Source organism: Danio rerio, chromosome 13 (assembly GCF_052040795.2).
Source record: "Danio rerio strain M-AB ecotype USA chromosome 13, GRCz13ab, whole genome shotgun sequence".
Taxonomy (NCBI): domain Eukaryota; kingdom Metazoa; phylum Chordata; class Actinopteri; order Cypriniformes; family Danionidae; genus Danio; species Danio rerio.
This window is the reverse complement of record NC_141033.1, coordinates 51,119,203-51,144,792: the sequence shown is the minus strand read 5'-3', so window position 1 is coordinate 51,144,792 and position 25,590 is coordinate 51,119,203. Positions and strand designations below refer to the sequence as shown.

The 25,590-nt window shown below is 37.6% G+C and overlaps 1 protein-coding gene and 1 long non-coding RNA gene across 6 annotated transcripts in view; one reads left to right on the top strand and one right to left on the bottom strand.

Annotated features, from left to right (window-relative positions):
- Positions 1-1,003: 1,003 nt before the first annotated feature.
- Positions 1,004-25,536, bottom strand: msh6 (mutS homolog 6 (E. coli)). 4 transcript variants are annotated; one of them, XR_015504916.1, is made up of 10 exons: positions 25,136-25,479; positions 22,719-22,924; positions 20,455-20,630; positions 16,242-18,798; positions 14,042-14,331; positions 11,391-11,548; positions 8,740-8,875; positions 7,988-8,142; positions 6,411-6,610; positions 1,004-1,211 (listed from the first exon to the last, which is right to left on the bottom strand). XR_015504916.1 is itself a non-coding variant. In XM_087277345.1 (10 exons), the coding sequence occupies exons 1-10, from the start codon at positions 24,316-24,318 to the stop codon at positions 1,130-1,132; spliced, it is 3,891 nt and encodes a 1,296-aa protein (XP_087133471.1). In that variant the 5' UTR covers positions 24,319-24,786; the 3' UTR covers positions 1,004-1,129.
- LOC147834323 (uncharacterized) overlaps positions 25,452-25,590 on the top strand; it is a 48,576-nt gene continuing 48,437 nt past the window's right edge. For both annotated transcript variants that reach the window (XR_015506483.1, XR_015506482.1), the window contains exon 1: positions 25,452-25,590. This is a non-coding gene — a long non-coding RNA (uncharacterized LOC147834323).

Sequence of the window (25,590 nt, the reverse complement as noted above, 5' to 3'; positions counted from 1 at the left end):
ACGACTCGGCTCCTCCTATAGAGTCCAACACACTGCAGCACAACTGAAGACACGCTAGAAACTATTCAATTCTATTTAACACGCAGAAACATTCAGCTGTGGATTCGGGTCACGCAGCCAAAGGTGGCGACTCAGGATTTGTGGGATGACGAATGGAAAAAAGAAAAAGAAATAATAATAATTAAAAAAAAACAGCGTGTGCTTCCCCAGTCTGAGCCATAGAGGAGAGAGTGAGAGACTCGTAAACGCTTCCCTCGCACCCGCGCTTCTACATGTACGGACTAAACAAACAAAACAACAAATCACCCAGCACTTCAGTTCGGCTTTCATTTCCTTTATTATTATTTTATTTTTTAAAGACTGAGTTACGGAGATTGGATTTTAACGCTTTCTCATGTAGTTTTGTATTTGAGCAACAATTCTTAAATGTACTTGAATGTCTTTTTATTTTATTAAGTATATTAATTTTGTTTTTTTGGGGTTGTTTATACCTTAGATCGCTGTATTTGTTCTCATGTCGCAGGATGTATGTTCTTTCTGTGAAAGAGATTTGAGGAAACAAGAGAAGAAGAGAGGAAAAACACTAAAGTATTCTCCAGCAATGTCCGAGGAAAGCGTTTGAGCGTGTTTTCATGAGGCTGACGATTCGTTTAGAAGTAATTCAGAATTGAATTCTCGAATCGAATGAAAGCGTTGTATTTTGGCATTTCCCTTGGCTCCGAGTGAAGGAGACGTTGCTGGAGAGATTCTAAAGAGGCTTCTGGCTCATTTGAAGCTCTGATAAATAATCTGTACAGCTTCTTTTTTTGTTTAGTTTTTTTGTGCCCCCCTCCCTTCCCTCCATCCAACTGTATTTGGTGACCGTGGGTTCTCATACAGCCTGAATTGTATGCATGTTCCATGACATCTAGACTTAATATATTGTGAAGTACTCGATAACCATTATGTAGCTGTTAGTAATTAATCAAAAAGTTTAATTTCCTAGTCAAAGAGGAACGTGTTACATTTTTAAAAATAAACTTTATTAGATCATGTCAGTAGTGAGAGGCTTTATTTTCAACCAGGGGAGAGGGAGGGAGGGGGGTGTACAGAACTGATGGATTGAACAGAAAGTGGAGTGAGTGTGTGTTCAGAGGTTGCGGAGGGTCTGAATCAGTGTTGTGAGCTGCTCGCGCTCAGCTCTGGGGCTTTCGGCAAATGAACACAGTTTTCTGTTGGTAAATCAAAACATTTAGAGTCATTAGTGCAGAAAGTCAGCATTCTCCAGTACAATACAAAACATTTCTAACCAGTCATCTGACTATTAAAACTCTGGATTGTCAATTTTAAATGTGTTAATTTGGTACTTAAGAAACTTCTCCCATTATTATCACAGCTGAAAATGACTGTACGGCTAAGCGGAGTGTGGAAACAGCAGTGGTGCCCTTATATAGTGCATCAAAACTGTATTTGATAGAGAATTTGTGCTAGTGTTAGCTGGTATAATAATACAATTAAATAAGACGCTGAATCTATCAATAGCTGGTGCAAATGCCAGTGTTAATGAGTTATTCATTGACTCGTTCAAGTGATTTATTCAAAATGGCTGATTCATTTAGAAACAGAGTAACTGCTGTTACGAATGAATCACTTGACTCGAATGATTCATCTCTTATTTTTTTAGAAACATCAGTGCACAGAAAACATCAGATTTATCTACAGACTTTAGAAAAGAGTTTATAAAATAGCAAAGCCTCGACAAAGGTAAAAAAAATGCAATACCGACAACACAATTTCTCTCTATTTTCTGGGATTTTGATGAGCTATTGTGCTAGTGTTGGCTGGTTTAATAATATAATTAATAAGACACTGAATCGGTCAATAGGTGGTCCAAGTCATAGTAATGAGTTATTTGTTGAACAATTCAAATGATTCATTCATAACGACTGATTCGTTTAGAAACAGAGCAAGTAAGGCCTAATTTCAATATCAATTTTGTACCCCCTCCCCTCGGCCCTTGAAACAGAGTGTGAAGGGAAAGGGCTTTAAAATTTACCCCTAAGAAATGGGACAGCACCTGCACACGTCATCATATGTCATTGGGATTCATATGAGATTGATGGTTGCGACTGCTGGAGTTTTTCCATTTGTGTTAATTTTTGGTATTTATCTTTACGACATCACTGAAGGCATATATAATGTTATTAATCTAATGTGCCAATAAGATCGTAACTATATTTATATGTATTTACACCCTGGCCATATTCATCTAAACGCATGAAAGCAACTTGAACATTATAGCAGACACTAGACTGTTCTGACAGGATTTGAGTGTCATCGAGTAACAGTACGTTGTGGGACAACTATACAATATAATTAGGGATTATAAATTTAGCTGTATTTATTTATTTTTAAAGCATGACGGTAAAACACAAACGCGGTTATGAATAAATTAAAACATGCTTGTTTGTTGTAAAAATTTGTAATTAGTGGATCTCATGACTTCCGTGTGCAGCCATACTGCTGTTGCGGTTGGTGTATTCTGGGAAATTTTCTCACCCATTGGTTTCGAGTGTGGAATCTCAGTTTTAGGGGGTATCTAGCCCATCCCCTTAGCCTTCATGCTATTGAGTAGGCATGTCCAAGCTCGGTCCTGGAGGGCCGGTGTCCCACAAAGTTTAGTTCCAACCCCAATCAGACACACCTGAGCTAGCTAATCAAGCCCTTACTAGGCTTACTAGAAACATCGTTGCAGGTGTGTTGAGGCAAGTTTGAGCTAAAATCTGCAGGACACCGGCCCTCCAGGACCGAATTTGGACACCCCTGCTATAGAGAATTGGTAATACCCCGACCCCTTCACATGAACGCGCAAAACAAGGGGTAAGGGGAAGGGGGGCTAAGAGGTAGAATTGGGATTAGGCCTAACTGTCTTGAATGAATCACTGAATCATTTCACTCAAACGATTCCTTTAAAAAGACTCATTTAGCACTACAGACAAGCGAATGTTCTGCTCCAGATTTGTTTACAGTTAACTGAGTTCGTGAAATAGTCAATATCGTGTCTAAAATGTAACTTGTTTGTTGAACTGTTGAATATGAATCATTATCACATTTTTGATGGCTGCTTACGGTGATATAGGGACTCTGTGAAATAACTCAACTATATCATATCTTAAGAAAATTGTCATCTTGTACATATTAAAATGGAAATTACAATATTAGGCCGCATTTACACTGCAATGTTCAAGTGACTCAATTCTGATTTTTTCCTCTCATGTGGCACAGATGGGATATGGCCCGTGTACGTGTAAGCAGGAACAAATCACATGCATTCCAATTCACTCAAATCAGATTCAGGCCTTGTTCATATGTGGAAATTTATCCGATATGAATCAGATCTGTGTTCTCGTGTCTGCAGTGTAAGCAGGTAGATCAGAATTTCACCTGGCAATGCGAGTCGCGCGTCATTATAAACCCCAGCGAATGACGTCAAGTCTGACGCTTTCATTTCAGAACAGACTTCAGCAGAGTCCCAAACCTTAAATCTCACACACGAGGACTTAAACAGCTTATATTGTCATATAGCACGGGTATTTAAGCATGTTAACGAGAGCGAGAGAGCGCAATGTCCACCACGTACCCAATATAAACTAATATAAAACTAGTTGTAATTAATCTGTAATTAATAAACTAGTAACTAATTAATCACATGTATAAATCACGCCATGGACATTACATTAAGATGCCTAAAGGTTTGAAAAAGCCTATATCTAAAAAGAAGATGGACAAATGAGAACCTTTCTGTCATGAACTATAGTAAAACAGCTTGTCAAAAGCTGCCAACAGAAGAGAGAAAAGAGCGCTCTTTAATTATCAGCTGTTAGTCAGCGCCCGCTCTTTTTTTTTTTTCCCCTGGTCATTGCATCTTTGCCATGTGCTGTGTAAATGCAGATGATCGGAAATGAGTCACTTTTCAAAAGATGATGTGAGCAGATCAGCAAACAAAAAAAAAACGGATTGAGTCACAAAATCAGAAATGACCATCAAGATCTGCAGTGTAAATGCAGCCTAACTGAACGTTAGCAAATGGAAGCTTTAAGGGTCACCAAAACATCAAACTATGCTACTAAACAAAATGCATCTTTAAAAATTGTCGTCATTTAAAATGGCCTGACAGATGACAATTTTGGACCTTTTTGGGGAAAAGTATTTAAAGGGACAGCTCATGCAAAAATAAAAAATCTGTCATGATTTACTAGTTTCAAAACCATTAAAAGTTCTTATTTTTGTTGAACACAAAAGACGATATTCTGAAAAATAAAGAAAACTCTTAGTCATTAGCTACATCCCTAACATCCCACTATCCACATATGTGCTATGCACTTACACACTCAACAGTAAAGTATATGAATGTAGTGTCGCCTCAAATGCAACACTGAGTTTTTTTTTTTTTTTTACTAAGCAAAAATTCAACCCGTTCCCCTGATGACGTTTGACGGTCGCCAAATTAGTGAAATAAATTTCCAAACTACCAAATAATAACCTGCCATGATTATAACCGTGTTAACCATCGGGAGGTGCTATAATCTGTCTCATAAGAGAATTTTGCTCACAATCCTAAATTCATTCATTCATTTATTTTCTTGTCGGCTTAGCCCCTTTATTAATCTGGGGTCGCCACAGCAGAATGAACCGCCAACTTATCCAGCAAATTTCTATGCAGCAAATGCCCTTCTGGCCACAACCTATCTCTGGGAAACATCCACACACACACACACACTCATAAACTATAGACAATTTAGCTTAGCCAATTCACCTGTACCGCATGTGTTTGGACTGTGGGTGGGGAAATGGGAGCACCCAGAGGAAACCCACGTGAACGCAGGGAGAACATGCAAACTCCACACAGAAACACCAACTGAGCCGAGGCTCAAACCAGCGACCTTCTTGCTGTGAGGCGACAGCACTATCTACTGCGCCACTGCTTCGCCCACAATCCAAAATAAATAGTGTAATTCAACATCAGTGCCCGAAAGCTCTGCTACGTGAGCAAAGCAGCAGCTGTTGATAGGGGTGTCACGATTTCGATTTTTAATTGAAATCGATCGAATTTTATGCTCAATTTCGATTATCGGATCAAAAAATAGAATCGTCGATGCTGCCACGCCCCCATGTCGCGTCAGCTTGGCTTGCCAAGCGGGAAAATAACAGGCTTGTTGAAGTGCTTGTTAAACTGCAGAAGCAGGAGACCCGTCGACAGAACTTAAACCCTCTCCTCTTTCAATGAAGTCGCCGGTGTGGAAGCATTTTGGATTTCCAGTGAGTTATGTTGACAACGTTCGTGTTGTCGACAAAAAAAAAACACAGTTTTGCAAGCTCTGCTATGTACGTATTACGTACGGTTCGTCCGATAGACAACACCGGCATCGCGATCCTCCACCCGCCCCTGTTGCAAATCCGCTCGCGAAAAGTACACACTCAGGCCCTGTTTACACTGTCTTTGTTTTTAAATGGCATTTTAGAACGACAACGATTTGACATCCACAGTGGCGTGTAGCATTTCTGAGCAGCCCTCCTTCCTCTCTACCTCTGAAAATGCAAATCACGTGACAACACAGACACAGACGCACTCACAGCCATGCGCTTGAGACAGCAGGTCCAGGCAGTCAGAGGACTGCTTCAATCTTTCACTCACTTGTACTTTGTCATTTTAGCGAACACCTCAGATACTGTTGGCTGGTTCCTGTTGGTTGTGCGTCTTTTTTACCGACGCCATTATAACGACACAGATCACTGCCTATTCACGAGTCCCGCAGAAAAAGTGATTGACAGGTGGTAATTATGTGTGTATCTTGCCTTTATTCATTTACTGTATGATTTGTTTATGGGTAAAACAAAGACCATGCAGGTCAGGTAGTTTAAACGGTAGGCTACAAATAATTAATTGGTCATTAATTAATTAATTATTCATAATCGAAAATCGAATCGAATCGTGCTTTTAGAATCGAAAATGTAATCAAATCGAGGATTTGGAGGATCGTGACACCCTTAACTGTTGAGTGTGTGAAGTGTCCGACATTACACACTTCTTTTTAACGGTTGAATAGGAGCATCATCAGCTTAATTAAAGTGCACTTATTATTTGTAGCATTTTCAGTGTGAATGCACTACTTACTTACACTATTAATACAAAAAAATGGCGTAGAATAGTGCATAAGTATGCGATTTGGGATGCACCTATTCACTCCCATAGTATTTTCTTCCTGTCTACTATGGATGTCAATGGGTATCGCTTTCCAACATTTCTCAAAATATCTCCTTTAGTGTTCAACAGAAGAAACTCCTACATGTTTTACAGATTTTGGGGTGAGCTGTCTTTTTTAAGGCAATGAAATGATCACGATGTAAAACATGTTGATGAAGAGACGTACTTGAATATGCGGAGAGATACGGTGCTCCTTTCGAAGTCGCGGGCCTTCTTGTGTCCGCTCTGGATCACGTCCTCCGGGATGTTTGCCAAGCGAGCCGCATTAAAGCCATAGCTTTTAGGACACGCTCCTCTGATGAACTTGTAGAGGAAGGTGATGGTCTCCTGACTGGGGTCTTCACACTCATTCTCCACCATACAGGCCTGACAACAAAACACACGGACATCGCTTTAATAAATAGGCAAGGCTGAGGTCAGGGATGGAAAAAGGTTGGTGTCCTGTGTTTTAAATCACATATTAAATCGTTTTTGAGTACATTTTTTTATAAATGTGTGAAACTGTAATTTGATTGAGTTTACAGCAAGGTATTATACCATAATATACAACGTTATCAGGATATGAGATTGTATTGTGATGTGAGATGCAGCCCCAACGTTTATGTTAATATATGGCGTCTGGTAAATGTTTATTAAAGGGCCATGACACCCCCCACTTTCGGTTAAAGTCTACTTCAGAATTTTTTCAAAAGATGCATGATTAATGGGCGTGGAGCTCCGCGAGCATCGGGCAGGAGTGGGCGTGGCCAGCAGGGGAGAAGGGGAGCGAATATCTGTTGTTGTCAGTTAGCTCACAAACTGAGACACAAACCGTGAGCAGACGCATGAGTTTATAGTTCACAAAGTTAAAATGCAAAGAAATAAACAGTAATTTAATGCCCTGCTACATTTGTTATTCGTAATTTCATATACACATAACCACAATTTATATCATTATAAAGATAAATGTGTTCATGTAAACACTATAAATGAGGATTCTCCCTCAATCCCCGGGTCTGAATCATAGATCTTGAATGCAGACTCAGCGCAGCAGGTCTCCTGACCTGTCTATTTTAACCATTAGCCCTGCTGGTAATCTGGAGGATTTAGGCAAACACAGCAGCACGGCGATGTGTCTAAATGTGAACGAACTCCTGATAAAAGTCAACGTCCGCCATTCTTCAATTCTCGCACTGCTCTCCCGACAAAAATGCTTGCAGCACACACACAGCTTTGCTGTATGATCGGCCCTGACAGGATCGCGGAGAAAAAACATGCAACAAACCCCGTGGATCATGGAAACAAACACATACGAGCCTTCATGAACGGCTACTGTGTGCCGTTGGTCCGTGTCTCACAGCTTGCTTGAAACTGGCAGGTCTGCCTTCGGAAAGCACGTGCTCTCATGAATAATTAAGCAGCCGGCTCTTCTCATAGGATAAGAAAACTCCGCCATGAATAATAATGAGAAACCGACGCGTCATCATTGCACTTGCAGTTCTGCGCTACGTCGCCGATTTTGATCCCGCCCCAAAAATCATTTTAAACCCGGAAGATGAAATTAGCTGACAAAAGCTCAAAATTATCCAGTTTTCCCCACAATTAAAGCTGACAGGTGCTAACATTGTCTCAACTGATGCTCAACACACACACATCTGTTAATATAAAAAAAAAAGTTCTCCAGGGTGTCCTGAACCTTTAAACTGAGGTATGTTTTTCCACAGATGATGTATTATTCTGTAGTGTTTGCAGATGTGTGCTGACCATGTGTCCCAGTCTGACGGCGGGGTCCTGGACGTGATCCTCCACTAGTGAGTGGTAGTGTGTGGAAAACAGCGTTCGACAGCAGATCTTCTCTGAAAGCTCCTTCACCACTGCGCTGGCGATGGCCGTGCCGTCGTATGTGGCCGTGCCTCTGCCTTCAGGTCACACACACACACACACACACACACACACACACACACACACACACACACACACACACACAACAACAACAACAGCTGTCAATGCTTTCAATTCAATCTCATGCTGAAATATACACCACCAGATCGGGCAGCTTTTAAATGAAGCTCATTCTGCTAACCAAGGCTTCATTAATTTAAAGTAAAACTGATTGTAAACATTATTGCAGCTTATTTTTTTTTAATTGTCACAGTAAAATTGTAAGTATATAAGTTTGCAGAAATCATCATAATTATAAGAATCATTATTAATAACAACTGATCATGACAGAACATCAAATCAGCTTATTATGTATTATGATGGTCATGTAACACTGAAGACGGGAGTCAATTCAGCTATAATATCAGAAATAAAACTACATTCAATTAAAAACATTTAGTTTTACTGATTGTGATAGCATTTCACAATCTAGCAGTTTTTACTGCATTATTTTTGATTAAATAAATGCAGCCTCAGTGAGAGAACAGCCTTATATTAAAGGCATTATAAATCTTTCTGATCCCACACTTCTCCCCCATTAGTGCACTTTAAAGTGAGATGATCCACGAACTCACCCAGTTCATCCAGCAGGACCAGTGAGTGGTTAGTAGCATGCAGTAATATACTAGCGGTCTCGCTGAGCTCCACAAAGAATGTGCTTTCACCTACAAAACACAGCAGATATTGGAATATCAGAGTAAAACAGGGTATCTGCACATTTTTTAACAGAAAATTTAAGACCTTTTAAGACCTTTTTAAGTCCTCTAAAATGAAAATTTAAGACTTTACCTAAAAAAAAAAAAAACAGGAAAATGTTCAGTGTGAACACAGAATGATGTGGTGAAGTATGGCGGCAAATCTATGGCGGCAAATCAATGGCAATATAAATCGAGCGCAGCGGTGATGTTTGCGCGCGAGGAGAAGTGAACCATGAGCAGATTACTTGGTTGACTTGGTTTACTTGTTATCTCTATTTGCTACTGTGCCTTTCCGGAAGTTAGCCGGGATTGGACGCAAGTTAAAAGATCATGCCGTTAAATATATATACAATTTGCAAGTCATAATCATAAGAAACTTTCTGAGAACTTTATGAACTTTATGAGGATTCAATCTCGAGAAACAGTCAAATAATATCCAAAATAATGACTTGCATTCTTGTAACATGACTTTCTGAACCCATTTGATTTGTCCGTGCAGCACTTGTCTGGTTTGTTGTATTTTACTTCATTATTAACCACAACAGCAGTGCTCATTATTACACTTGGGGATGATCTTTCTAGGAAATATTGTCTTCAGAAGAGTTTATTTGCGTTTTAGATCTTTATAGATAATTATAATTAATTTATCTTTATAGATAATTGTTAACATTGTTTGTAATATAGATCAGTGTAAAATATATATATCTATATATATTATATATATTTTTCAATCTCATTTTTAGTTAATGATTGAATAACCTGCATATAAAGACTTCAATCAAAAATGATTAGCCCAATTAAACATAAAAAATACAGTGACAGACATTCAGATGGGTTTTTATCGCCACCTATTGAGCAACAATTTAATTTCTACAATCTTTGTTTGGCTTTACTCACTATCCATTACATCATTCCACTTCAGAGGCATACAAAAACTACTTTCTATACGACAGGCCCACATCTTAAAGGTCACATATGCAGTTGAAGTCAAAATTAGTAGCCCACTTTTTTCTTGTTTTATTTCGGCAAGAATAAAAGCTGTTTTAATTTTTTAAAACCCATTTTAAGGTCCATATTATTACCCTCTTTAACCTATTTATTTTTTTCGAAAGTCTACAGAACAAACCATCGTTATACAATAACTTGCCCAATTACCCTGCCTAGTTAACCTAGTTAAGCCTTTAAATGTCACTTTAAGCTGTATAGAAGTGTCTTGAAGAATGTCTAGTCTAATATTATTTACTGTCATCATGGCAAAGATAAAATAAATCAGTTATTAGAAATGAGTTATTAACACTATTATGCTTAGAAATGTGTTGAAAAAAATCTTCTCTCCGTTAAATAAAAATTAGGATAAAAATAAACAGGGGGCTATTAATTCAGGCGGGCTAATAATTCTGACTTTAACTGTATGGAATAACAGACTAATGGCAATATATTTACTATAAACCTTTGTACTTTATGCACTGCATGCATGTATAGCCTATTTTGTATACTATTGTCCATCCAATTTATTCTGACTTGTTCTTCACAGAAAATGAGTCAAGGACAATGAATCTTAGAAAAAAAAAAGATTTTTGTAAATTTGAACACGTTTAGTTTGAGTTCAGTTTAAATGTAGGTGCTAAACTTCATCAAATGGTTCAAAACACATTTAAAGTCTGAATTATTCGTCCTGATTTAATAGCCCATGTATATTTTCCCCAATTTCTGTTTAATGGAGAGATCTTTTGCCACATGGTATAACTCTCTCTTTCTCTTCCAAGTAATAAAGTTTGTTACAGAAATATATCTCATTATTTTGATATGTCATTATATGGCATTATTATGAGATTAATTATTACAAAAAATATCTCATTATTGAAAGTAAGTCTCCACCTATTATTACTGAGAAAGTAAGTCTATGTTTCACACTGTGACATTATGATAAGATTTCCTATATAACTTTATTTAACGGGGAAACTAGCTTATCTGCGTCCAATCCCGGCTAACTTCTGGAAAGGTAGAGTAGCCAATAGCGTTAGAGATAACAAGAAAACCAAGTCCCGCCCTAGGACTCACAAAAATCTAAACTGTTTCGCGCGAGCAGAGAGAAGAACCAGCGAGCGAGCGGAGAGAACTGATCGCGCGCGCGCTGTAGGCATGACCTCGCTCGCGAGAGCGTACATCGTGCGCACAGATGATAATGTGCACGCGCGGGACTTGTTTTCTCGCGCTGGATCAGTTGAGCGCGCGCGTGAAGATCCCCTGTGCGCTCGCGAGCTGTAATTTTCTCGCGTGTAGACTTGTAATCTGCTCACGGTTCACTTCTCCTCACGCGCAAACATCACCGCTGCGCTCGATTTACATTGGCATTGATTTGCCGCCATAAGACGAGTCGGACATGATATTTAAGATCCCACATGAAATTTAAGACCTCCTTATGGAAAATTACAGAATTTAAGACATTTTCAGACCTTAAAAATCTAAAATTTTATTTAAGACATTTTAAGACTTTTTAAGGACCCGCGGGGACCCTGTAAAATCACACATGAATACTAAGTAGATAAAAAAAATGTATTAATTTACCTGACATTATACGATCAGAAGCACCGAGGCGAGTGAAGACTCGATCCACAGGAGTAAGACGCAAACTCTCAGCCGGCACATAACAACCCAACTGAGCCAAAATCACCACCAGACCACACTGAAACACACACATATTTAATAATGTTATTTAATTCTACTTGACGCGCTGTTAAACAGAAAAAAAAGACAATAGGTATTTTAAATGGTCAGTCCTGTGGTGGGAGAAATTACATGATACTAATAATGATATCTTAATTTGAGTCAGTGTGTGTAATTCAACATTATTTGCTACCACTTTACAACTACTTATTGTTAAATTCAAAATACTTTAATAATTGAAGTATTTAATAATAATATTTTAATAAGCATATTATTTATCAATTGATTTTAAATTCAATGAGTAGATTCATAATAATTGTCTTTCCTTTTTTAAACATATCTTCCATAACTTTAACTTTTTTTTTTAACATTTTGTTTTATATAAAATGCCAAAGGAAAAAAAAACATTCAATATTATTTTATGGCTACATTCAAAATTTAAATGCAATATTAACATTTATTACAGTGTTCATCCCTTTAAAACTATCATTTTAAATTATATTTATATTTTCTTTTAACTTTCATTTTTCGCTTTTAAGCATTTAACAATTTATGAATGCCAAATGCTTTCCCATTATTTTCAAATGCCATTAATAATAAAAGTATTATTTTTAATAATCCTAAAATGTAATATAATAAATTGTGCATTTTATAGTGCATTTTTGTGTATGGCTGTACACTTAAACTGCTTTACAAATGTGTAAGCGGGTCTCTCCTCACCACTACCAATATGTCATTATCAGAAAGTCAATATAATATTATTAGTTTTTGTTATATTCAGAGAGAGAATTTCTAGGCCAACTAAAAACAGACAACAAACCTGCGCTGGCAAGAATAAAAGCTCAAACCACTTCCTACTTCCTGCCTGAACAGCTGTTGAACTCAGGTCTGCCTGAACAATTCTTCATGTTCAGTGTTGTGATTAAACTTTTATGGTTGTAAGGCTTAAAATATTTTAAATAGTTTATTTTGAATCTATATCGGTAACACTATGGCATCACACTAGACTGAGTTGCAGCAGACTTTTGTGACAGTACGATGATGTATTTCCAACTGAAACGGTATATTGAGTAGGGGGCGGAGTTTCATTTTTGAGCTGCTCTCATATTTTACTTGCAGGCAGTAAGCGAATGGCTGGAGGGGCGTGGCCAAACATCATCAGAGAAGGACCGCCATTCCAGAGCGGAAGTAAATGGTCAGATTTTGATTAAAGATTACTAAAACAAACACAGGCCTCAACAATAAGGACTGCCCGATGGCCCGGGGCCAGCGTGTGAGATGCTTGGGACAGCAGACAGGATCATTACTGGCCCGATCAGGCCACTGCTGCCTTGTCACTGAAGTTTAATTTGCCTGTGATTATTTGTCAATTGCGTGTAAATACAGCCTTTGAATTGAAGAAATAGTTTGTGTTTTCAAGCCTTCAAATGCTACCTCTTATCTGATTGGATGTTGTGAGCAAGTTTTTTTTTCCGTAGCAACTAGTACAGCGAAGAGACGGCAACATCAAATGATGATGCTAAAGGAAAACGTTTGTTTCTAACGACTTGGAAGCAGACATTTACGAGAGTAGACCATGACTAAAAAATTGTGATGTTTTGTACAGTTTGCCATCAGTTTGGCAGGTTAGCCATCTTTTGTTTTGGAATAAAATTCCTGCACATTTTGCTACTTTTGTTTGCAAAACACTTTGAATTTTGCTCATTATACATTTATTAAAAATTATTAAAATTCTAGATTTACAAACATTGTCACATTTTTGTTTTTTAATTTGTGGCTAAGAAATAGCTATTAACTTTTTTTTTTGGTGGGGCCAGTGAAATATTGGCAGGGCAAGTAAAAATCTGAACCACTGGTCTGATTGGGCCAGTAGAAAAAAATCCTTAGCGTTGAACCCTGAACTCCTTTTCAGGAGTAAATTGCACTGAATAATTGCACACTTTAAAACTAAAAATACCAGACTAAATAGATTAAAATGTTTCTTTTTTTGGAGAAGAAATAATGTGTAATAGATGTGATGCATTATTTTAATTGATGCAATAATCTAGTAACTCCTATAGAAAGTTAAAGGTCTGGTGAAGTGCTTTGAGATGTGCATTTTAATTCGATGTTTGACCATCTTAACTGAAACATGAAGAGAGGGCAGGACATACAGTAGCTCCACCCCTTTAAAAAAAACAGCCAATGGCGTTGTGTTTCATCACCGCTTGACCAGAGGGTGTAATTGAGACTAAGCACAGTAAATGAGAAAGGGGAGGGGCATGTCAGATACTAGACAGCATTTGATTGGTCAGAAGATTTGATGAGAAACTAAACCATGTATGAGGTGTTGATCCATTTAGGCGGAAGTGACAAACTACACGCTCTAGATGTTTATTTCTGGTTTATATCTTATAATGGGATATTGTCACTGTTTTAGTGCTCACTAGCTTATAGATATCCTTAAAACTAACATACTGATCCTAACATTTTAAAAAAAACGTTCACGACACATTTAAAAAGCAGCTCTCACCTGTCTCATTAGAGTGGATTTGCCTCCCATGTTTGGTCCGGTGACTAGTACACATGGTGCAAGTGCTTTGGCATCATCTTGAGCCTCTTCTTCATCACCAGGACAGCCGATGAAGATGTCATTAGGGATAAAGTCATCCCCGAAGAAGGTCTTGGTGACACAAGGGTGACGAGACCCCCTCAGATCCAGGAATGGGGCTGAATAAGAGCCGTCGCCTGGAAGAGCCATCTCTGGTCTGGCCATGGACCCGTCAGCGCTCTGACTGTACCGGCACATGCTCAGCAGCACATCTGCACAGGTGATGGACATGACAGAGACATGCATGTTTGATTGATATTGTTAACAGAATTCTAAAACCATCATCAAGTGCTTTGTTAAAGGGGTTAGAGGTTAAGAGGTTTTATGTACTATAAAAACATCCTGCAAGTTTAAGAACTCAAACCCACTTGTTAGATGTTGAAGCCAATTTGTCAAAATGACGCTTGATTATATCCAGCTTCTTATTCATGCAAAAATGGGTGCAGCCATTGTAAAAGTGTTTTGAAAGTTCCAGTCTCATTCACTTCTATTCATTTTTAGTCTTAAAAACATGTTATGCTGATTAATTTTGCAAATAGTGTTGTCACGATACTGGAATCCAGAACCAATCTGTACTGGAATTTTAAAAATATGTCAATTTTCTGCTAACATTGGATCGCTGTGATTGGAAATGACTGTGATTGGCCATGAAGTTCACCGAACTCGCATATTTTTACAAAGTGTACGCAAAAGACGCAGGGACATTGGAGCGTTTTAAAGCTGTAAAGATGAGCTAGTCTTCATGGTTTTACAACACTTCTGTGTCTCTGTATCTGTGGTTACACACAGTAAACAGTGGTAAGTTCTGTGAACTGATGACCTTCACAGTCAATCACAGTCATTTCTGTTGAGCATGTGAACAAAAGGGTGAATCAGCGATGTTTAAGGATGCGCTCAAATGTTACCGGGTAATGGACATTTGTAAAATCTCAGTACAGATTGGTATTGAATTCCAGTATCATGACAACACTAGTTGCAAAGAGGTATTATTAAAACATAATTGTAATGTATTGACATAAACACACTGGTTTATAGCACCTGCAGTTTGAAATATTACTGCCGTTTGTTATTCCTAGTCATTTACCCAAAGGCAAATTAAGAGTATGGCTAACATTTTTGCAAAAAAGTTGGAAAAATATGCCATTATTTACTCACACTCAAGGCATACTGGGTGTATTTAAAAGAATATATTTGGCTTTTCTAGCTCTATATTGCTGATTAGTAAATGTTTGAATCAACAGTGTAAAAAGGTTTAACAATGCAAAATAAAACTTGCCTTTTGTTAGATAATAGTTATAGTCTTAGTTAAATAAGGTCTTCTGTAGCAAATTAATTTTATTGTAAGATGAATATCCATATTAAAACATTATTATTGTTTTTTTTTTTTTGAAGATGGATTTAGCATCACCAGCTTGACTTTTTGTTGTTTTATTATGAATGACCACACTTAATTGGACTTCTTTTATTATTATTGGACCCATTGCCATTGTAGAGCTCGGAAACCCACATAATTTTGACTGGATTCTACTAAGTCACATTTACCTAGAATTAGGCATGGGACGATAACCGTTTTCAAGGTATACCGTGGTTTGGAAAAGTCAAGGTTTTGAAACCGCCAAAATTTTCTGAAACACTGTTCCTAAGGTATGTGTGTACATTTTATTTACTTTTTTTTTTTAGGACAGCAGTATCTCCAGCAGAAAAAATATCCAAAGATGCCCTTTTAAATTGCAAAAATATCTGTGTATTAGAAACTAATGAAGACAACAGAAGTCAAGGATTAATTTTCATGATTCTGCCTGACATGTTTACTGTTCCAAAATATTTAAAATCTTTCAAAAAATAAAATATATTGTGTTCAAAGGAAAACTTTTTATTTTTATTATTTTTTTACACGGACATTTAAAAATAATATATTTTAGAGCAGTGAGCACAATATCGTGATATTTTTATCCAAGGTTATCATACCGTCAGAATTTTATACTGGCCCATGCCTACCTAAGATGCTTTAAGCATAAATCATGCGCAAAATCAAAAATCAAGCATAAATCAAACTAGTCATTTGAGGGTGAACTTCAAACAAGCAACATAGCTGAAAGTAGATGTAGTCAATTTTTCTTACCGAGCACTGCCATGCACTCCACAGCCGTCTGCCAGTCCTTGTAATTCTTGTCAAAGTTGTAGAAGAGTCTCCTCATGCAGTCCTTCAGCGCTGCATCTCTCTTGTCTTCCCAGCTCTGTAGCTCTGAAAACATTCGCTCGATATCCTTGGTGGAGTATCGCTTCCAGCCCTTTTTAGTAGACCTGACCTCGTACTCCTCCGGTAGGCTTCTTTCAGAAACACTCTCTGGAACTTCCAGTTGGTATCGGTTTCTTCCCGTTCCCCAGTAGGATAGATTCTTACAGCCCAATCGCTTTTTCTGTCGATCCAAGTAGTCCTGCAGGTCTCTCTCGCACTCTTTTATTCCATTTAAGGCCTGGTCGTATTCTGGATCGAAGCCAGCTTTTGGTGTGATGACACCTGTAGTGCGAGCTTTCTGATGGTCGAAAGCAGTATCCCAACGTTTGAGCTCTGGAGAAAGGTCAGGGAAAAGACCATCTTCGTTTTCAGTCTTGAGGAGCACCACTTGGCGCAGTAGTTTGGATTTGAGGTCTTCGCCGACAGGCTCCATGATCGACACAATTTCTTTCATAACTTTAAATCCCTCAAGTGCTGCGAGAAAATCTGCAATCTTACGTTTGCTGTAAACTACCTCTTCGTACAGAATGGCTCTGGAGTCCGGATGGTCTTGTCCTTTTAAAGGAGTACCCATGCTGTGGATCTTACTAAGTAGCCTTTCCAAATCTGGAAGCTTCTTGAGCAGGTCTGTGACTTCGGATGTTTGGGATGGAGCGCCCATTAGGTCCTCCAGAGCATCCAAGCGATCACCAATGGAGGATGGATTACAAAGAGGGGCACAAATCCATTGTTTCAACAGCCTCTTGCCAAAAGGAGTGCAACATGTGTCCAGTCGTTCAAGTAGTGTTCCCTCAGGACCTCCAGTCGAGCTATTCTGAAGGATTTCGAGGTTAGCAAGGGTTACTCCATCCAAAACCATTCGCTGATTAGTCTTTGCAAAAAAACAAGACGCTCCTCCAGCTTGCTCCATCTCCACATCGACAGGAACATATTCCTCGAAGTTGCCCATTGAAAAAAGCTCTTGATCAACCAGGCACTTCTTCAGGTAAAACATGCAGCCACCAAGTGCAGAAAGAGCAAGCTCGTAACCCGTTTTCGGAGTTAGACTCAAAGCATCACACTCGGAAGTCATAGCTTTCAGAGCTGGAGGCAAAACTGATGCTTTTTTATTGTCATCTTTGCTTTCTTTGAAGTAGTCTTCCTCTGCAAGTACCTTGAGGGTTTTCTGGGCATCCCAAAATTGGGAACCAGCATTCAGGCCTTCTTGTAGAGATGATGCCACGATGGCCTTAAAGATTTTTAATGTCTCAATTGAAGGGTTTCCTTTCTCAAAAATAACTTGAGCAGGGGAATAGTGTGCCACTAAAGTACGCAAACGGGAGCAATGTCGGTCATCCTGGAATTGACCGATGTGAAAACGCCCCACTGATGTGTCAATGAAACAAACTCCGTAGATATGACCATGACCCGTGCTATCCTCTTCACTCTTTTCTTTAATGCTCAACAGATACTTGCTTTGAGTTTCAGAAGGGGCGCCATCAAGCACGCTATACGTTTGAGTGCCTCGCGTGATAATTCGGCAAACCTCTCTTTTGACAACTTTATCAAATTTAGTGGGACGTGCCAGTTTCTTGCATCGTGCCTCCATCATATCTGGAGTTTCAGTCTGTTCTACGCGAGCTACTTTATAGCCTTTTTGCACAAGTACGTCTGAGAAGCGGCCGAAGCCGATTTCAGGGAAGCCAGAGTGGGCCCAGGTACCTTTCATGAAGGTAAGATTAAGTTCATTGACGCCAATGACTGCATCCATGTGGTAGAGTTCATAAAACTTACCAACTTTGTAAAACAGAACAGTATCAAACATCTCAGATTTAAGTTGCCACCAGCGGCGCATTCCAGGCGTCGTCCTGTTAAGGAAGTCTTCGGGCACATATAGAGTTGTGGGATCGTAGTTTTCGTCAGACTGACGTTTACGCTGTGCGTCTTTTCTCTTGCCGTCCTGCAGCCACTCCAGTTTCTCGTGGTCCCATACGGTCGATCCGCCCTCGGTCCCATTTGCACTATTCTGACTATCAAAGTTATCTGGTGCAGAGAAAGCAGAAAGTCGAGATTTGGCATCAGTCGACACTGATGGCAGAGCTGCAGGCGCTCGCTTTGGAGTTTCTGGTTTGCTCTTTGATTTAGTAGGCTTTTCTGTGGGACGTTTGCGCTTTATTGGTTTCACAGGGCTGTCTGGTTCAGTCTCCGGCTCGCTCTCTTCTTCCTCCGCTCCACTATTCACCCCCTCCTCTTCTTCCTCATCCTCATCACTGCTTCCTCCTGCTTTATTAGGATCGAACTCCTCACCGGAGTCATCACTGTCAGATGCTACAACAATTCGTCTGCGCTTTGACTTCTGACTTTTTTCGGCTGCAGCACGAGGCGGACGCCGACTGGGTTTTGTTTTTTCTTTAACCTCTTCCTCAGACATTTCTGCATCTGATACGGTTGATTTTTCAATCTGTATTAAGATGTTTTGTGATCAAATAAAGAAACAGAAAACATAAATAATGATGAATTTGAGAAAGAACAATAAACAAAGCTGCACCTAATGATAACAAATCAATAAAATGCAGCAAAACTAAATATTATTTAAAAAATAATAATTGTTTTATGCAACATTATAAGCGTCAAATTTGAATGAAGCTGAATAAATAAGCTTTTCATTGACGTGTGAAGTTTTAGGATATGATATTTGGCTAAGATACAACTATTTCAAAATCTGAGGGTTAAAAAAATCCAAATATTGAGAAAAATCACTTTTAAAGTTGTCTAAATTAAGCGAATAACCAAATGACCGTATGACCAAAACCAAATGTCGTAAAATACCTATAAAAGATGCAAATCTTATCAATTATCTATAAAAATGATTAAACACCCATAAAAGATTGTTATTACCGATAAATATTCCCACATGGAATCTGCGCGCACAGAATTCCGCAGAATTTCACCGATTTCTGCAGAGTAAATGTGTGTAAATCTAAATTTATTCAGTTTTTTAATTAATTACAGCAATATTATTGACTAATATGAAAATGTTCATCTGATTTATGTACAACACAGTTTGTCTTTTAGTAGAGATATTATATGAGAGACTTGCATTGTTTACCAAATGAAGTGAATCTAATTGGATTTGCATTTAAACATTAAATAAAAGTTTAAAAGGTATTACTTTTAATTTCATATATTAAAGTTTTAGTTATGATACTCCCAAAATAATACAGCAGAAATCTGCAGATTTTTACCAAAACTCCACAGATTCCATCTGGCCCTGCCTATAAGGCTGCAGGATATTGATAAAAATCGGATTTGCAATATACATCACAGAAAAACAAAATATTGCAATATGAATACAATTTCACCAGATGACTTGAATATCTCCATTGGGAAAGAACGAATAATTATAGATTGATTGAGGTGATTCTGTAGTGGGAGTGCATCTGCATAAAATACACAAGCAAAAATAAATACTATAAAGATACAAATGAAATCAACAGTGTGTTATGGTTTTCTAAGTAGTCGTACAGTATTCCGGTACAGTAATTGATTAATCACATGTAAAATGATTTTTGTTGCATAAATAATTGAATAAATATCAGTTATTAAAGTTTTAAAAAATGATACGGTTTCTTATGCCTGAATGCTTTTAAAATCAAAAGTACATCCAAATGATAAATTAAAATACAGACCCAACATTGCTTATCCTGCGATTGTGAATGATCACATTGCGATATCGATGCTGAAATGATATATTGTGCAGCCCTAATTCCTAATTTAAATTCATAAAATTAAAAATTCTACTATAATAAAATATAATTAAACAACCAGGACTAAATGTACACTGACATCTTTTCAGCCAATATTGTTAATTTCAATCAATTCTTTCCAAAAGCTATTGTGTGACTTAAGAAGACAGCACATTAGTCATGTAAACTATGATTGTGGCTCTTTTCAGTGTTGTTTTTTTACCGTCTATAATACATGTTAAGGGGTAACATCCTTGGGAAAGAGCGCCATACAGGTTTAGAAGGACATTTAATTTTTGGTTGAACTTTCCTCTAAAACCAGACATTTCTTTTTGTCAATTTTAATTTTCAGTGCTCGAATGTTTGCCCACCTCCATATCCTCTTCATCCTCCTCTTCCTCATCCGAAGGATCCATACACAGAGGCATCTTCAACCTCTGCTCTGGACTGTCCTTCATTGCAACATCTGCCAGCTCCATTGCCTTGCGTATTACAGGCTTACCGCTGAAAAACATTCCTCCGGATTTGGCATCTGCACTATTAGAGCCTTAATAGAAGATACATAAGGTCAGAATGTCCTCTTTTTATTTTGTAATACTTATATTTTATATAATTATTAATATATTTTAATATCGCTTTAAAAAGAGATAATTCACCCTAAATTGAAAATTCGATCATCATTTACTCATCCTTCTTTCTTCTGTTGAACACAAAAGATGTACTGGGAAAGGCTGGAAATAACAGCCATTGACTATCATAGTGTCTTTCAGGCTTCTTACACCTTTTTCAAAGAACTTTCAAAGAAATTTTCAAACTTTACAAGTGTGGTGAATTACATTTTTACATTTATTTAATTCTTTATCACGTTATTTGTTATAGTATTCTATAACAATCCAAAGCAATTTTGATTTACTCTTACATGCAATTTACTCATTTTAAAGGCGTATTTCATGTATCTTTCATCTTAAATTTATATTTATTTTTTACATTCAAAGCATGTAGATTAAAAAAAAAAACACACTGCAGACATGTAAAGACTCCATGTAAAGCAAAAACATTCATTGTATTTAAAACTCTATTTATTTATTACAGTGCTTCCCACAGGTTTGAAATGTACTTGCGGTGCTAGCTGGATTGAAACACACCGTTTACCAAAAGCAAACATAATTTGATTTAACACTATTTTTATTGTTATGTTTTAAACTTTTTCTTTTTCAATGGGTTAAAGTTAAAAAAAGGAAAGACTGTCTGAAAATAAAATCCACAATGTCTCTTTTCACTATTTAAGATCAGGTTGTTTTATTGGCATGACATTTTGTACAGTATTGTCAAAGCATTTTGGATGTATTAAATACGTAATATATTGATATCATCAAATTAATAAAATATACAGCAAATGAGAAATAAATGACAGAAAAAAGAAATAAAAACAGACATTATTGCTAAAAATGATAAGAATTAAAATAATAAGATGAAGAGAAGTTTAGATGTAATTTCGTCCTCTCCCAGTGTTTAGTAAAGTTTTTCTGAGTCGTTTAGATTACAGAATGAATTATTTAATGTCTCTCTCGCTGTTGCGGCTGTGCATTTAAAATTAACGACAGCTTAGAAAACGAAAGCAAAACCAAATCCCGTCATTTTAGTAGATTTAGAAACCCTGGCCAGATGCAAAAAGGTGAGGGTCTCTGTGGGTCTGCAGAGCACGTGAGATTACCTGTGGGAGTGTTGACAGATCTCACGCACAAACAATGAACAGTATGAAACGGGTAAAGGAGACGATTTTCCACTACTTAATAGCTTGTTAATGTCTTTTTATATTGGGCGGATACAAAAAAAAAAGTGTAAAAAGATGATAATAATAGTAAAAGAAAAACATGTCATTAAATATATCGTTAATATACCTGGGCGTTAGGGTTGAGCCGGTCTCGCGATCCTCTGCCCCACCCCCATTGTAAATCCGCTCACGTTTGCGATGCCATTTTAACGACACAGATCACTCTGCCAATTCACGAGTCCCGCAGAAAAAGTGATTTACAGGTGGTAATTATGTGTATAACTTATCTTTATTCATTTATGGTTTGGTTGTGATGGTAAAACAAAGACCATGTAGGTCAGGTAGTTAAAACGGTAGGCTACAAATAATTAATTCGTTATGAATTATTCGTAATAAATTCACCGCCACCAATGACGACGATGCCATCGTCCATCACGATGTTTCATAATAGACATTGTACGATGCCAAATTGGTCGACATCGCCCAACCCTACTGGGCGGCCCGCCCAAGTAAAGTCTATGTGTGAAAGCACTGTAGAAAGCACTGTATTACTTATTTGGTAAGATATAAAAGCAAAACAAGTATATTTTCAAGCACTACAATTTATTCAATATTTTAGCACATTTTCAAACCTTGAAAAATAACTATAATAAATTGAGCTTTGCACGAGCGATTTACAGCACTCATACAAACCCTGATTTTTATTCCTACTGTAGTATCTTGTTTCGATCTTGTTATATCTTGTTTTGTGTTCAATAGAAGAAAGAAACCACTTGAGTGTGAGAAAAAGGTAAAGATGTTCATTTTATTTATGGGTGAACTGTGCTTTAAAACAATGTAACTGTAACATTATTCGCTCACCTTGGTACTCTCTTATGTATTTTGTGTTCACCCATCCTCGGGTTGGTGGTTCATCAAAAAAGTGAACATGAAGCCTTTGGTCTCGGCCTCGACCCCTCATCTGTTGTCCGCTGAGAGGCTGAGGAACAACCATACAGGGCCACCAGGGATGCCCCTCCATCTTGGCCCATACCAGTGAGCCAGCACTAAATACAGGTGACTGTTTCCTAAAAAAAAAAACAATCATTTCTGTGAGAAAATTATCATACATTTTATACATTATCATACAATATTTTAAACAGTAGATTAGTATATGTCCTTCAGTGTACAACATTTTTGTCAGGCACATTTAAGATTATTTGATTACATTAAAAGACTCACAATGTATATTTGTAGATAGATGTATCAAAAAATTACAGCGCAGTCCTAAATTACTTTGATTGGAAATTGGTATCATTTTGAGGGATGTAAATGATAATATATTGTATTAATGCATTTCCTAATTAAAAATTTTAATCCACATAGCTTCCAAAAAACCTAAAAGGTCCACATATTAATAAATAATGTTATAGCAGCTGTTTTAATGTTGATATATGATTAAATTGCCTCTTGTTACAGTTTCTTGTTTCCAATGACATCTTCATACAGAAACTGTGCATAATTTGCCACAATACTTCAGTTTAACCTACTTGTTGGGAGGTATCCAAATTTCGATACCGTCAAACCTCCTACCTATTTTACCTCGGCATCCGGTATTACAGTGCATAATAAAAAAGAATTATGACGTAAGGCTCAGACAGCATCACCCAACTGTTGGCTTGTGCCTAAAGTACCATTCAGAAACTGAATCCCGTATACGGGACCTTAGGTTCGCGGTCACCTGTTTGTCTTGTTCATATCAGAGATCTGCACGGGACAATCTCTCATTCACACATTTATGATGGTATAACGGTATTGAGACTGACACTGTTGCTATTTTTAGATCCCGCGTTATACTATATTACCGCCCAAACCCACTTGTTAGCAATACATTTTCACATTTAAAGTTCACAACAAGCAGTAGGAAATTTCCAGAGCGAGAGAAGATTTTCCACTGGTTAATCGATCGCAAATGTTTGGCTTTCTTGGACGGATACAAAAAAGTATAAAGAGATGACATTTTTATTTTTATTTTCCATGCGTCTCCACTGGCATAATATTTGCGGCCAATAAATTTTCGGTGGTCGAAAATTCAGTACATCTCTAACATCAACACCCTTCTAGATTCCCATGGCTCCTTGATCAATATAGAGTAAAAAGTCCAGAGTTTATCAGTGTTATCGACAAATTTTATTGCAATTTGATATAATATTGTTTATCAGCCCAGCCCTAAAAAAATATATACAAAATGTTAAAGAATACAGAACAAATCGTATAATATATAGCCTTAATTTTTTTTTTTAAATGTTAAGTTTACACCCTGATAAGTAAACAGATTAACGTTACTAGTTTTTGGAGAATCAAATACACTCGGTATTAAAACGGTCACAAAAATGAACAACCGAATAATTGAATCGATTATTACACACTAACAGTTCTTACATCCGAACAAGAAGTGTACTTACACTTGTTTTCCACTCATATTTACCCAAAATTGTACAATTAATTAATATTTTTTAGAGTTACAATACATTTACTGTAGTAACGTTGATCGTTTTGAATAGTGTCTGTAACGGACGCTCCTATTGTTCGAAGCCGGTTGTTGCTAGATCCGATGCAGTTGCGGACAGAAGTTGACGAGATTTATATTATTTATTAAATTTCCCATTAATTTTATTTTATTAACGTCTACCCCCACCTTAACCCTAAAACTAAACGTCACAGTAATGTAAAACAGTAGTTGTACCGAGTATTATTTATGCTATTTATTAAATTACCCAATAATTCGTATTTTCAAACATCTACGCCTACCCTAACCCTAAACCCAACCGTCACAGTACTGTAAAAAAATATTATTTTTGGGTATACATTGTCACAAAACCGATGCTATATTGACGTGCGTGTCCGCAGCTGTATCCCATCTAGACTTTTATAAAGATCCTCCCCCTTCCATGGAATCTCCCGCCAAACACGCTCAAACAGGCGAAAGTAGCACGTGGAGTGAAATATAAGTCTCCGGTGAGTTTTCATAATGAAACAGCACACAAGTACTTATAAAAGCACAAAAGTCAAATTATTTAAGTTAAACGTCGTCGTAGTGTCCAAAACATGGTTAAAAGCACCAGTACTGTTCTATTAGCGCTAATAAATATTGCAATTCTTAACGAAATACCACAAAAGTAGTACATAATATGTCCAAATAAGCATGTTTATGTTTTGTGAAGCATCTTTTACTACTGGTGTATCTTATATAGACTTTGTGTTACCATGGTAACCAATCCAAATTCAAATTCCTGTACCTTTCCTTTGTAGTGGCCGCTTTCTCCCCGAATAGCTTTGCGTGTCCGGCTATAGCTTGGGTTTTTGAGGGCGGTTTTGCAGGTGTTTTCTTGCTGTTGACTTTAGCTTCTTCCTTGGGTGAAGTGTTGGATCTGCCCGGCGCATCTCCTTCTGCTGGTGATGGGCTGGATTTGGCCTTCACCGCGAGAGGAGGCGACTTTGAGAAGAAGTTAAAGAGGGAACTTTGCTTTGCCATGTCGTCTTGAAACGTGTTGTTTAGTTATTCCAAATTAATTCATTTCTTCTGTCCCAGCAGACTCAGAACTGCCCTACGGTTGTAGCGGAGCTGAGAGTTCGCGGGAAAAGTGCTGCTGACGGCGCACGGAAAGGGAAGAGGAGGATCGTTCGACGTCATTTGCATGTGGACCAATAGGAAGCTCTGTGTATCATTTTACGGTACACTCACGTGGATGAT